This window comes from Schistocerca serialis, chromosome 6 (assembly GCF_023864345.2).
Source record: "Schistocerca serialis cubense isolate TAMUIC-IGC-003099 chromosome 6, iqSchSeri2.2, whole genome shotgun sequence".
Lineage (NCBI taxonomy): Eukaryota > Metazoa > Arthropoda > Insecta > Orthoptera > Acrididae > Schistocerca > Schistocerca serialis.
Window position 1 is genome coordinate 333,360,326 of NC_064643.1, and position 13,027 is coordinate 333,373,352.

General features: G+C 38.6%; 2 protein-coding genes across 3 annotated transcripts in view; one reads left to right on the plus strand and one right to left on the minus strand.

Annotated features, from left to right (window-relative positions):
* LOC126484021 (ribosomal L1 domain-containing protein 1-like) overlaps positions 1-6,124 on the minus strand; it is a 58,468-nt gene extending 52,344 nt beyond the window's left edge. Inside the window, exons 1-2 of the mRNA XM_050107347.1 lie at positions 5,591-6,124; positions 2,596-2,663 (exon numbers count right to left, since the gene is read on the minus strand). Of these exons, the coding sequence (XP_049963304.1) occupies positions 2,596-2,663; positions 5,591-6,089 (567 nt within the window). The 5' untranslated portion in view covers positions 6,090-6,124. The remainder of the gene's footprint in view (positions 1-2,595; positions 2,664-5,590) is intronic.
* A 113-nt stretch (positions 6,125-6,237) lies between these two features.
* The window catches only part of LOC126484577 (fanconi-associated nuclease 1-like), a 139,678-nt gene continuing 132,888 nt past the window's right edge, over positions 6,238-13,027 (plus strand). For both annotated transcript variants that reach the window (XM_050108138.1, XM_050108139.1), the window contains exon 1: positions 6,238-6,678. In XM_050108138.1, the coding sequence (XP_049964095.1) occupies positions 6,541-6,678 (138 nt within the window). In that variant the 5' untranslated portion in view covers positions 6,238-6,540. The remainder of the gene's footprint in view (positions 6,679-13,027) is intronic.

The following is a 13,027-nucleotide window of genomic DNA, read 5'->3' on the forward strand; positions in this document are numbered from 1 at the left end:
ACACTGACGCCACGTTTTTAGAACATACGTGCGAAGAATGCACAGCTGCGGAAATCGTTCATGTGCAGTGATTTGCCATATTCAAACTCCAGCTGCTGAAAATCGCAGATCAGCTCTCCCACGCGTGCGCTGTATGCTGCGTTTGTCAAGTGCGGCCAGACATTACTCACCAACGGTCGTACTAGGCCAGTGTTATGACAGGCCTGTTAGCAAAGAATCTTGATTTTCGCGTTGTGATTTAATAGGAGCCAATGCAGGGTTCCAGGCTGTGCTCAGTTGAAATCCTGTATCCTTGTTGATGAGATTATCGGCTGTAAGGATATGTATTGCTTCCTTAATGACGCAGTCCCAGAAAGATGATGCCGAGGATAAATCTTCCGTCTTTTCATAAATCATACGATGTCCTGTATTCAGGCAGTGTTCCGCAATTGGCGACTTTTCCGGTTGACGAGGGCGTGTACGACGCTGATGTTCATCGCAGCGTTCTTGTACTGTGCGGCATGTCTAGCCTATATATGCTGCCCCACACTGACAAGGAATCTTGTACACACCACATTTCCTCAGTCCAAGGTCATCCTTAACTGAATCCAACAAGTTTCTCAGTTTTGCAGATGTTGAAAAACACAGTTTGTACCAAGGAATGCAGGTGGAACATTGGGACACAGCGTCTACTGCAAGCCAACGCATATAGATCTACATCTGCAGGCCACAAGCTGCCATCATCCTGCACAATGTGGTAGCATTATGTACGTTAGTTCATAGAGCACATGTCGTATCTGATCCTGACAGCCTGTCGAGTGAATTACAACATTTGAAGACAGTGTTCCGACAAAACTGTTATTCTGAGAGACAGGTACATAATGCATTCATGCCCAGGGGAGTTCAATCTATGGAGCAGAATGAAGATACGAAGACACCCACCACTTCGGTCTTTTGGCATATTTTGGTGCCATGTCATCACGAATCAAAAGAGTCCTCAGGAGATATGGAATTAAGTGTGTTTTTCAACCATCTGGAAAACAGAGAAACCTGTTGGGTTCGGTTAAGGATGACCTTGGACTGAGGAAATGAGGTGTGTACAAGATTCCTTGTCAGTGTGGGGCAGCGTATATAGGCCAGACATACTGCACAGTACAAGAACAATGCGATGAACATCAGCGTCATACATGCCTCTGTCAAGCGGAAAAGTCGCCAATTGCAGAACACTGCCTGAATACAGGACATTGTATGATTTATGAAAAAACGGAAGATTTATCCTCGGCATCATCTTTCTGGGACTGCGTCATTAAGGAAGCAATACATATCCGTACAGCCGATAATCTCATCAACAAGGATACAGGATTTCAACTGAGCACAGCCTGGAACCCTGCATTGGCTGCTATTAAATTACACCTTGAAAATCAAGATTCTTCGCTAACAGGCCCGTCATAACACTGGCCTAGTACGGCTGTTGGTAAGTAATGTGTGGCCGCACTTGACAAACGCAGCGTACAGTGCACGCGCGGGAGAGCCGCTCTGCGAGTTTTGGCAGCTGGAGTTTGAATATGGCAAATCACTGCGCATGAGCGACTTCCGCAGCTACGCATTCTTCGCACACCTGTTCTAAAAACAGAGCGTCGGTGTGTGGATAACATCAGTCGTACCTAGCCACGAGCAAGGTTGAACCACCAGAAGATGTCCGACAGTTGCTCTGAGGAAATATTGTGGAATTTGCACAACGTTATCCGGCAGCAAATCCGTGAAGACTATATGATGTTGCTGGACACTGCATTGACTTTGGACAGAGAATGAACTACAGAGAGACAATGACCCTTTTGTCCACTTCCATCATTAAAGAAGCAGTCAAAATATGGATAAGTAATGATCTGATTAACAGACACAGGATTTCAACTTAGCAAGACATAGGAACCAGCTTGGCAATACTAAGGCATTGTCGGCTGCAGATGAATGAATAAGTCAAAACAGGTGGGGAATCGGAGTCTGGACATTTAACCTGGGCACCAACACCTGCCTGTGTGTATTCTGGCCTTTGATTTGTTGTCTCCCTTTTCCCATGTCAAAAGCATGCAAAGATCACAGCCTGTTTCTCTGACAGGGGACACTGGATAACATCATCCTCTACGATTCATCTATGATGACATTATAGACCCAACACTTGGCACCTGCACTTTTCTAGCAAGCCAGTGTATGCATTGGCAAGCCACTCAGCAACATATCAGTAAACACCTGAAGACAACATGCAGCATCTCATTGAAATATTATGCAGCACTCACAACTTCCTGACGTGGTGCCCATGAACCATTGAAGCATTTTTCATATTATCTTCGACGGTTCGCATGGATGACATCACATTTGTCAGATTATACAAGTTTGAAATAGGTGTGTCCACCATCTTGATGACACCATGGACAGGAGCCGATGGGTAGTATTACAATATTCAGTTATTAAAAGGATAAAATTACCATACAATGGATTCAAGGAGCAATTAAATTTTGCATTTCGCAACTGATATCTTTTCACTCACAAGAACAGCACCATTGAACCTTTACAAAGATATTTAACATGCCAATATGTTACTCACGGTTATGAACTTACTTCTTCTGTTGTGACGATTGGTTCCTCAAAAGCAGATTGCTGCACATCAGAACCAATGGTAGTGTCACCTAGAGAAAATCACATGAACAATTAATTTGTTAGTGATCTGCTCACTCATTAACAGGTTCTATCACAATGATACATTGCACAACAATTGAACATAACAACAAAATATAATGAAAAGTTAATATATGTATATATCTAAAAACAAAGATGATGTGACTTACCAAACGAAAGCGCTGGCATGTCGATAGACACACAAACAAACACAAACATACACACAAAATTCAAGCTTTCACAACCAACGGTTGCTTCGTCAGGAAAGAGGGAAGGAGAGGGAAAGACGAAAGGATGTGGGTTTTAATATATCCTTCCGCACATACACAGACATAAGTAGACATTTGTACCACCTTCCCTACCCTCTGGTTCCTACCCTTGTTAACTGTCCCCAGTGTAAAACCTGTCCCATGCACCTTCCCTCCACCACCTACTCCAGTCCTGTAACCCGGAGGGTGTACACGATCAAAGGCAGAGCCACGTGTCAAAGCACCCATGTGATTTACCAACTGACCTGCCTACACTGTGAAGCTTTCTATGTGGGAATGACCAGTAACAAATGTCTGCTTGTGTCTGTGTATATGCGGATGGATATGTGTGTGTGTGCCAGTGTATACCTGTCCTTTTTTCCCCCTAAGGTAAGTCTTTCCGCTCCCGGGATTGGAATGACTCCTTACCCTCTCCCTTAAAACCCACATCCTTTCGTCTTTCCCTCTCCTTCCCTCTTTCCTGACGAAGCAACCGTGCATTGCAAAAGCTTGAATTTTGTGTGTGTGTGTCTCTATCAACATACCATACATATCATTTAAAGCTGGTTCTTGAAAATTTTAAATATGCTTTCTCAGGATAACTTGGAATTAAATGTATTAGGTACAGACATTCTATATGTTGGTAGCATACAAAAATTTGTGATGGACCTAATATTAGGCTATCCATGCACACCTCCCAGACCAACAAGAGAATTAATCTGTGAATATTCAGTGATAAAAGTAAGAGACAATGGTATAGGGATGTAGACAGAGTGGCTTGTGGAAGTTTGGGTCTGTCTGGGAGGCATATAAAGTCTGATGTTACTATTAATATTGTTCACAAGTCATTAATATTCTGAACAGCATGGTTCCCAAGACATCTCTCAGCAGCACATTCAACATTACATCTACATCTGTCAATTACTCTCCATGCAAGGTATGGTAACTTGCTGCATGCTCCCTACCAGAAGAATCCTCAATCCCGCCATACAAAGTTTGATATCCCTTACAATAGTACTTTCCATAAAAAGCATAGATGAGGTATTTTGTCAAATGCTTTTCAGAAATCGGGAAATACTGCATATTTGCCCCTACTTTCGATAGGCCTACTTAGATTCTTCATATTTATCAAATTTTGGTAAATGTTCAGTATAACCTTAGAAGAATTCAGCCAACCCTAGGTCTTTGGTTCTTGAACAATGCTATATTATTTGTCATGCACTTTTGCTTCCAATACTAATACTTTCCATCTTGCTTGTCATGTGCAACTTAAAACCACACATACAAAAATGAAAGAATGCAAAATTAGCACAAGGGAAGGCGTATGTCAACATTCAACAAATTCGAAAGCACAATTCTGTCTACTGATGTGACAGAAAATCCTACAAACTTCTGGTCCTACATTAAATCAGTAAATGGATTTATTCAGGGGGGGGGGGGGGGGGGGGGGGGAAGACGTTGAAAGACAGAAGGCTGAAAGATGAAATTCCTTTTTCCAAAAGATGCAAAAAGACGCATTAGTGTATCATTACTCAATTGCTGAATAATTGCTCGAAGTAGCCACACTCTGTTAATAAATTTGAGTATATGTGCAGATCAATGGAAAGTGGAACTATTCACATAAAACTAATCACAGATAAGGTGAATGCCAACTTTGATTCGTTACAAGAATCCCCAGGAAGTATAGTCCAACCCCTGGTTCAAGCAATATCTAAATATTTCTAATCAGTCTGGGATTCATACCAGAGAAGGTTGACATGGTAATACGAAAGATCCAAATAAGAGCAGTGTGTGTCATCACTGGTTTATCTACTAGGCATGTGTCACAAAGATGGTCATCCAACTCAAATGGTGGATGCTAAAGGAACAGGCATCACATTGCAGTTTAACCCCATGCTAAAATTCTGAGTGTGTACATTCCTAGGAGCTTCAAAAACAATATATTACTTCCTCCTATGTATATCTCTCAAAAAAAAAAAAAAAAAATATGGAGGTGAAATTAGAGAGGTCTGTCTCACATGGGGTCTTACCAATGACTGATTCACCCAGGAAGATTTGTGGATGGATCAAAAGTGGGGTAAAAGCACAAATGTGGGATAAAAGTACCCTCTGCCACATTCCATAAGGTGGCTTGTATAGTACAAACATAAACATAGATGGAAAGCGAAGGGTATGTGAGCTGAGTGTCATGTCATTCCAGATTACAGAAAGTGGGAGAGGTACAAGGGGGGGGGGGGGGGCATTATATTGCAAAAAATATTGATGGAGTTCTACCATATATAAAGGATGCTTGTTGTTGTAACTAAAAAATTTTAATAAGTGGAAGAATTGTTGCACAGACGGTAAGCTACTAACAAGTACTTTTATATTGGGCAGCAAACGCAGATGAAACGTTGCAGTACAAAGTGGCTGTAAGCTCTATGGGACTTAAGACCTGAGGTCATCAGTCCATGAGGCTTAGAGCTACTTAAACCTAACTAGTCTAAGGACAACACACACATCCATACCCGAGGCAGGATTCGAACCTGCGACCGTAGCAGCGGTGCGGTTCCGGACTGAAGCGCCTAGAACCGCTAGGCCACAGCGGCCGGCGTTGCAGTACACTTACTTTATCTACTACAATAACTTGTCTGTTGAGTAGATGGGACTTCTCCCGTATTCGCTTCTTAAAGTCATCTATAATAACTTACCTTCAACATCTTCCAAATCGCTTTCAACTTCTTTCCTATTTGTGCTTGCTGCTTTCGTATGTCTGCTCTGCTCCCTCCGACTTAATTTTTCTTTCTTTCCTGTACCAATACTTTCATCCTCGACAATGTGTGTTACTGCCGGCGGCACCTTCCTTTTTCTCTCCACCCGGATACTTTTAAGCTTTTCTGTATCATCCGCTGATTTTTCGTTGACATATTGCGAGGAAGGAGATAATTCTGTAACATCCCACTTGGCAATGCTACTCCTCCTGTTTCCGAGTTTTTTCTCCCTCGACTTCATTAAAGTTGTTTCTTCATTACCACTCAATGAAAGCACATTTTTCCTAGAAACACTTTTCACATCACTATCATCGTCATCTAAACTGCAACTTACGTTAGCTATGCTACGACGAACCGCATTACGATCAAATCGCTTGGCTTTTTTGGAAAACACTTTTTGTTTTTTGGAAGTAAAATCACTTTCCGATAAAAGCCTCATGTTTTCATTACACAACACATGTGCCTTCGTGAATTGGTTACTAACTCAAAGACTAAACAAAACGTTGCAAAGATATGACAACCATCCTACAGTCTACCAATACCCAATTGGCCAATAATATCGATTATCGAACCCCCAGAGGCCAGAACTATCTGCAGATCCAGACGGGTGGAGATCTGAAACATGAAGAATTGGCCAACAAATGAATAAATGCTTTCTCCAGTATTATATATGTAAAAGGATAAAACATAAATTCCTGACAGATGTGAATAATAGGCAGAGACTGGTATCGTTCAAATACGGGAAATGTCTTACGAGCGATAAGCGGATGGCGGGAACCGTGACGATAAGTGATTCATATGATACGTAAATTACGCGTTGTTGTTCACGAAATTGTTGCATACTACTTCGTCCCGTGGTGACTTCGGTGGTAATCTGCAATTCCGGTACCATGCTATCGCCAATTACACTTGATCTCAGTGACAGCAGTGAAGACGAAGATCTTGAGCTCTACAAGAATTCGGCAGTATGCAGCACACAACAGCGTCGCGCTGTGGAGGAACAGAAAGGAGGAAAGCAACAACAAAATGTACACAGAAAACTTATCACAGTGTACAGTTAATTACATTCTTCATATGTACACAATTTTCTCTTTCAGTTTTGAAAAGGCAGCTATTTTCATACTATTGAGTTCAGCATTTTGAAACCGAGGTATTTGCGTGCACCCGAGATGTGGCAGAGCAACATCTGTGCTTGCTTGTATTGCCCGTATTCTCATTTGCATTTCATGGTTTAAGTTTACATACCTATAAAATACGAAATACTGATGACATAAGTTTAAATCATAAAATAGTAGCAACAACAGGGTGTGTTTTGCTTTACCAGTGATGTAATGAGCAACAGGTGTTCTCAACACATCACTATTCAAAACTACTAGTGACTGGTTAAAAAAAGGAATAATAAGTTTCATTCGCTATAGTTTCTTTGCAGTCATTATTTGATGAGTCTCGTTTTGATGTGCAGGACTTGTAGAAATACTAAAAAATTAATAGGCTGCCTTGATGACTAATTTCACATGTTCATTTTTTAATAATTTCTTGTCTATCACATGTTTCAAGTGGAACAGGCATATTTGTAATGGTACTACAAATTTATTCATGTATTTGCACCATACTGCTATTCTAAAGAAATTTTTTTGCAACAAGCTTATGTGCAGAACGCAATGAATCAGTTTTGCGTGGAAATGTCAAGATACACAACCCATGACAACTAAAGAATTTTTTATCTCTTATGTGACTCTGAAACCCATTTCTACACTTTTTTCTAGTCAGAAACGGCAAAATATATTTTATTTAAACATTTTGAATGACAGAATCATTTTGCTTGGGTAATATTCGTTTTCCTATGGATGTTTCACATGCTTGTGGCGCACTGACCACTTCACTCCCTCTGCCGCATTCAGGTGTTCAGTGTGGATTGCGTTCTGGTATCCATACTGCTGGAGGGTGGATGGCATAGGATTCACATCTCAAAACATAATTGTGAGGATGGGGCACAAGTACTTGATTTGGTTAGGAAAGGAGGAATTTGGAGACAAGGAATACTCTGAAATTTTGCTAGTGTTTTTTTTTCCAGGATTTTATTTACACTCCTATGCTAACCACTATCCTGTGGTTTCCCACCAGTGTTTGATGTGTATTAGCTGTCTGAATTAAATGAAACACAATTTTAGCCTTGTTTCACAAAATTTATTCATGCTGCCTAACATAGGTTTCAAATTACAACTCCATTTTTTAGTACATAACTGATCCCAAAGATCAGATGCAATCGAAGTTAAACATGTCAACTTTCTAAATCTATCAATTCTTGACTAAGCTGTAAAAGTTATTTCTTTTGACAATTTTGACAAATTAAATATGAATTTACAAAATTCTTTAGGACTGCATTTACAAAATTTGCTGGTCTCCAAGATTAGCTTTGTCATAAACAAACATTTGTGTAAGTTGCGTGAGAAGACAATCTTATTATATTATATCCAATGAAATAACAAGCTGAAATAACATCACAGACACCATGTGGAAAACTCAACATACAGTAGTGCTCTGTAAGCTGCTCCACTGTTGAGTTAGTGACTCGCATATGACCAGGAGAATGAATAGGAGAGTTTAAATAATAAATTATTATTTTTTTAAAGAAATTAATTTCAATGGGGAATCTTCCTAAAGCTTCTTAGGTGGACATACATTTTTCTGATGTGGTTAAAAATGGAAATGCTGTGTAGTGCAGAGTTCTATGTTCCAGTTAGGTGAAACAATTCTAAGCAAATAAATTTTGTATGATGGCAAAGAGGAATCCCTAAGCTTTCTTGAGATCATTCATTGTGACTACATAGATGAAGTTGTGGTAGGAGTAGGCTATATGTTTTAAAGTTGTATGTGTTTTGGATTATTTGCAAAACCATTAAACCAGGGGTTGTTTGTCTCATTAATTGATAGACTTTATGTAACTTTAAATTTATTTCAATATTTTTGAAATTTTTGGCTACACTTTTATTGGTTATATACAGCTGCTACCATTACTAACACTGCTGTGCTTCTACATGAAACATACGTTTTTTGTGCTTTCTTCATTTACTGACAAGTCACAACTTTCTCCAGTTCTCTGGCAGTAAATACTTCTCCGTTTACCTCCTGTGACCTGTCATACGTGGAAGGTTATGCTATTTTGTATAGTCATTGTTTACAACAAAATAAAAGCTCTATGGGGTGTAGTGAAGACATAGATGGGAGAGGCCAGGAAAGAAGAGGAACAGATAGCTCTAAAAATAAATGAGACATTTGTAACAAGTGCACGTAGCGTTACAAGCCTCTTAAACAAATACCTTATTTCTGTTACTGACAGCTTGGTGTTATCGGGTTCAGTAAACAGTGCAATGGAATATCTGAGACCATTGGCTACAAATAGCTCCAGTGAAATGGAAATGACACTCAGTTCTCCCAAAGAAGTGGCATCTATCATAAAATCCTTAAAATCAAAGTATTCTAGTGGTTATAATAAAATATCAATGAAGTTAACCAAAGATTATTCATGTGAGTTGAGTTCTGTTTTGAATTGTTTTTGTGTAATCAATCTCTTACATGTCAACAGAACATTTCGAGACTGACTAAAATATGCTGAAGTTAAGCCTCATTACAAGAAGGGGGATAAAGAGGTACCGTCAAACTATTGACCAATTTCACTTTTACTGGCTTTTTCAAACACAACTGAAAAGGTTATGTTTAAGCATTATGTTCATCATCTGACCACAAATAATATATCGTTCAAGTCACAGTTTGGGTTCCTTAAGCGTTCCGATACAGAGAAGTCTATTTACATGTACAGTGAGAATATACTTGGTTCATTAGATAACAAATTAGAGCCCACTAGCATTTTCTGTGACCTGTCAAAATGGCTGCTGAACAAATTTTCACTGATGCTAGTAAATGCTTTAAAGTTAATTCACTGTCATTAAACACCAAAAAGACCTACCATATGCAGTTCAGACTGTCTTAAGAGATTTCGTTCTGGCATGTGTCTAACATATGAAGACATGCATAGGCCTATAGAAGAGGTTGACAGTGTAAATTTATGGGATTACAACTCAATAATAAATTCAGTTGGTAAGGGCATACAACAGAATTGCTGAATCACCTAAACAAGTCTATTTGAAATAGACACACACACACACACACTTGCATATTTTGTTTACTTTTATTCTGTTATGTCATGTGGGATCATATCCTGCGGTAACTCATGAAACCAATCAAAAGTTTTTAGAGTGCGAAAGTGTGTAAGTGTGTATATATCTACTTGTGTAAGCGAGCATATATCTACTTATTCTTTATGCTTTTTACCACTATTGCTTCAAGGGTAGTCTCTTTCCATCATATTACCAAAGACAGCTGACAACTCTTCTTGCCTTTGATTATGAAGTGTTTAATGGATCGAGAAAAGTTTTCAATGGCAGAAAATCATCTGATACAGTTTTATGTGCTTCATACAACAGATACTTCTGTCTATCTTGCTGTGGCACTGAAGAGGACTGTAACCACAAAGGTTAACTTGGACTTATATTTTAGAGACATTAGGTTTAAATAGTTCTGCATTGATTTATATATTTATATACTTCCCCATCATCAGTTAAGGTGTATTACAGTGTGGTTTCTTCCCAGTGTCCAATTGGTGGTGTTGATCCTAGGCTCAGAAATTTAGACATGCTCAGGACTGGACTGAGACTGCATTTTGCATAGCTCTAGCAAGACTTAGTACAGGTTATGTCTTGTTAAGCTTTTCAGGTGCTGGCAGGCTATTGCACCATAGGTGGAGATGTGACTGCAAGAGCTTGTCATAAGAAGCATGAGAGATTTCAATACTCACCCCACAAGTATATGTCTAATAGCTAGAAGAAGTATTAATCCAGAAACAGTCAAACATTATAAAAGCTACTGCACTGTATTAAGAAAAGTTCTTAAAAAGTCCAGAAGTATGTGCATTATGTCTGAGATTGGCACCTCTGATGATAAAATTACAACAATGTGAAATAATGTTAAAAGGGAAACAGGGCAATTGAGAGCACAGGAAGACCATATTTCTATCAAACTCGATGAAAAATTTGTTAACAAAAAGACAGAAGTAGATAATATTTTTAATAATCACTTTTTAAGTGTTGTAGAGAAAATAGGACCCAGCTGTTATTTAGAAAATGCAAGGCTGTATATGGGAGCGGCAATACCTATGCAGTTTGATAAAATGGAATTCCAACCCCACCTCTCCTACTGAAATTAGGAAAATAATAAATTCACTCAAAAGTAAATTGATGTCATTTCCAACAGAGTACTAAAAGCTTATTCTCAACACATAAGTAGGATTTCAGCCATATGCGTTGTAGTTCGCTGAAACCAGGCACTGTTCCAGATAGACTGAAATGTGCTCTTGTTAAACCATTGCATATAAAAGGAGATAGGTCTGATGCTAACAACTGCTGCCCAATCTCACTTCTGACTCCTTTATCCACAATTCTGGCGAAAGTAATGTATTCGAGAATAGCTTCACATGTTTGTAAAAATGAAGACCAACAAAATGCCAGTTTAATTTTCAGAAAAGCTTTTCAACAGAAAATGGCATGTATGCTTTCACTGATCATATATTAAACACACTGAATAACTGAACATCACCCATTGGGATATTTTCTGATCTTTCAAAGACTTTTGACTGTGTGACTACTTCTAAGCTTAAGTATTACGGTATGAGTGGGACTGTGCACAAATAGTTTAATTCATATTTAACTGGAAGAATGCACAAGGTGGAAATTAACAGTACAGATAGTCTGCAAAATTCAGCAAAGTCTAACTGGGGAGGTATCAAGAATGGTGTCCCACAGTGTTCAGTCTTGGGTCCCTTACTGTTCTTGATATGTATTAACAACTTGCCACTCTGTATTCATGAAAATGCAAAGCTAGTTCTTTTCATTGATCATAATTACACCCAAAAAGAAGAATTAGCTCAGGAAATTGTAAATAATGTCTTTCAGAAAATTATTAAGTTGTTCTCTGCAAATGGACTCTCACTGAATTTTGAGAAAACACGGTATATACAATTCTGTATAGTAAATGGCATAACGCCATTGATAAATATAGGCTTTGAACAGAAGTCTGTTCGCAAGGCAGAATATTGAAGATTTATGGGTGTGTTCATTGATGAGAAATTGAATTGGAAGAAAAACATTGATGATCTACTGAAATGTGGGAGTTCAGCTACTTACACTACTAGGGCTATTGCAAATTTTGGTGATAAACGTATCAATAAATTACTGTACTGCATCTATTTTCGCTCAGTGCTGTCATATTGGATCATATTATGGGATAATTCACCATTAAGAGAAAAAGTATTCACTGCACAAAAGTGTGTAGTCAGAATAATAGCTGGAGCCCAACCAAGATCAACTTGCTGACATTTATTTAAGGAACTAAGGATATTCATAGTACTTTCACAATACATATATTCAGTTATGAAATTTGTTATTAAAACCCATCCCAATTCAAAAATAATAGCAAAGTGCATAGCAACAAAACTAGAAGAAAGAATGATCTTCACTATTCTGGGTTAAATCTGACTTTGGCACAGGAAGGGGTGAATTATGGTGACACAAAAGTCTGTCGTCATTTACCAAATAGCATTAAAAGTCTGACAGATAGCTAACTGGCATTTAAAAAGAAATTAAAAGAATTTCTAAATGACAACTACTACTCAATAGATGAATTTTTAGATATGATGTAGTAATTGTAATAGAAAAGAAAAAAATTATATTGCATGCAGAAACCTTATGTTAAACTCACACATTCCACATCATTATGAAAAGTTGTCTTCATGATCTATGGGACAAGTATTGATGTAATGACACCCCAGAAGTAGACATGCTTCTTACATCATGGTAACATGTCAGACTGAGAATGTCAAACTTGCCCGATGTGACCTTAGGCTGACTCACTAATGAATGTTTTGCTTACTACTCACAGTGAATAGTTTGTGCTAGGTCTGTAACACTGTACAGTGCTTGAAGGGGAAAAGAAACTTAGTTAAGTTGTAGGCTGATCATTCAACTGATGCGAATGGGGAAGATCTGTATAGATTAGCAAGTGCCTTCATATGATGGAGTTCAGCATCATTGGTTTCTAGTTATTAAAATTTAAGCTGTGTTTCAAATTACTGCTTTACTTTTGACAAGAATCTTCTCCGTTTATCAGTCAAGCTGTGGCGACGTGTTGTTGCAATATTTTGATGAGTTTCCTACTCATTCTCTTCAGGCAAAGTGTCAGGTTCTTGTCTAGTTTATTCCTTTATAGCCATTGGACTGCAGACTCCCCTGCCAAGGATCCAATAGGTGGGTCAGTTGCATGGTT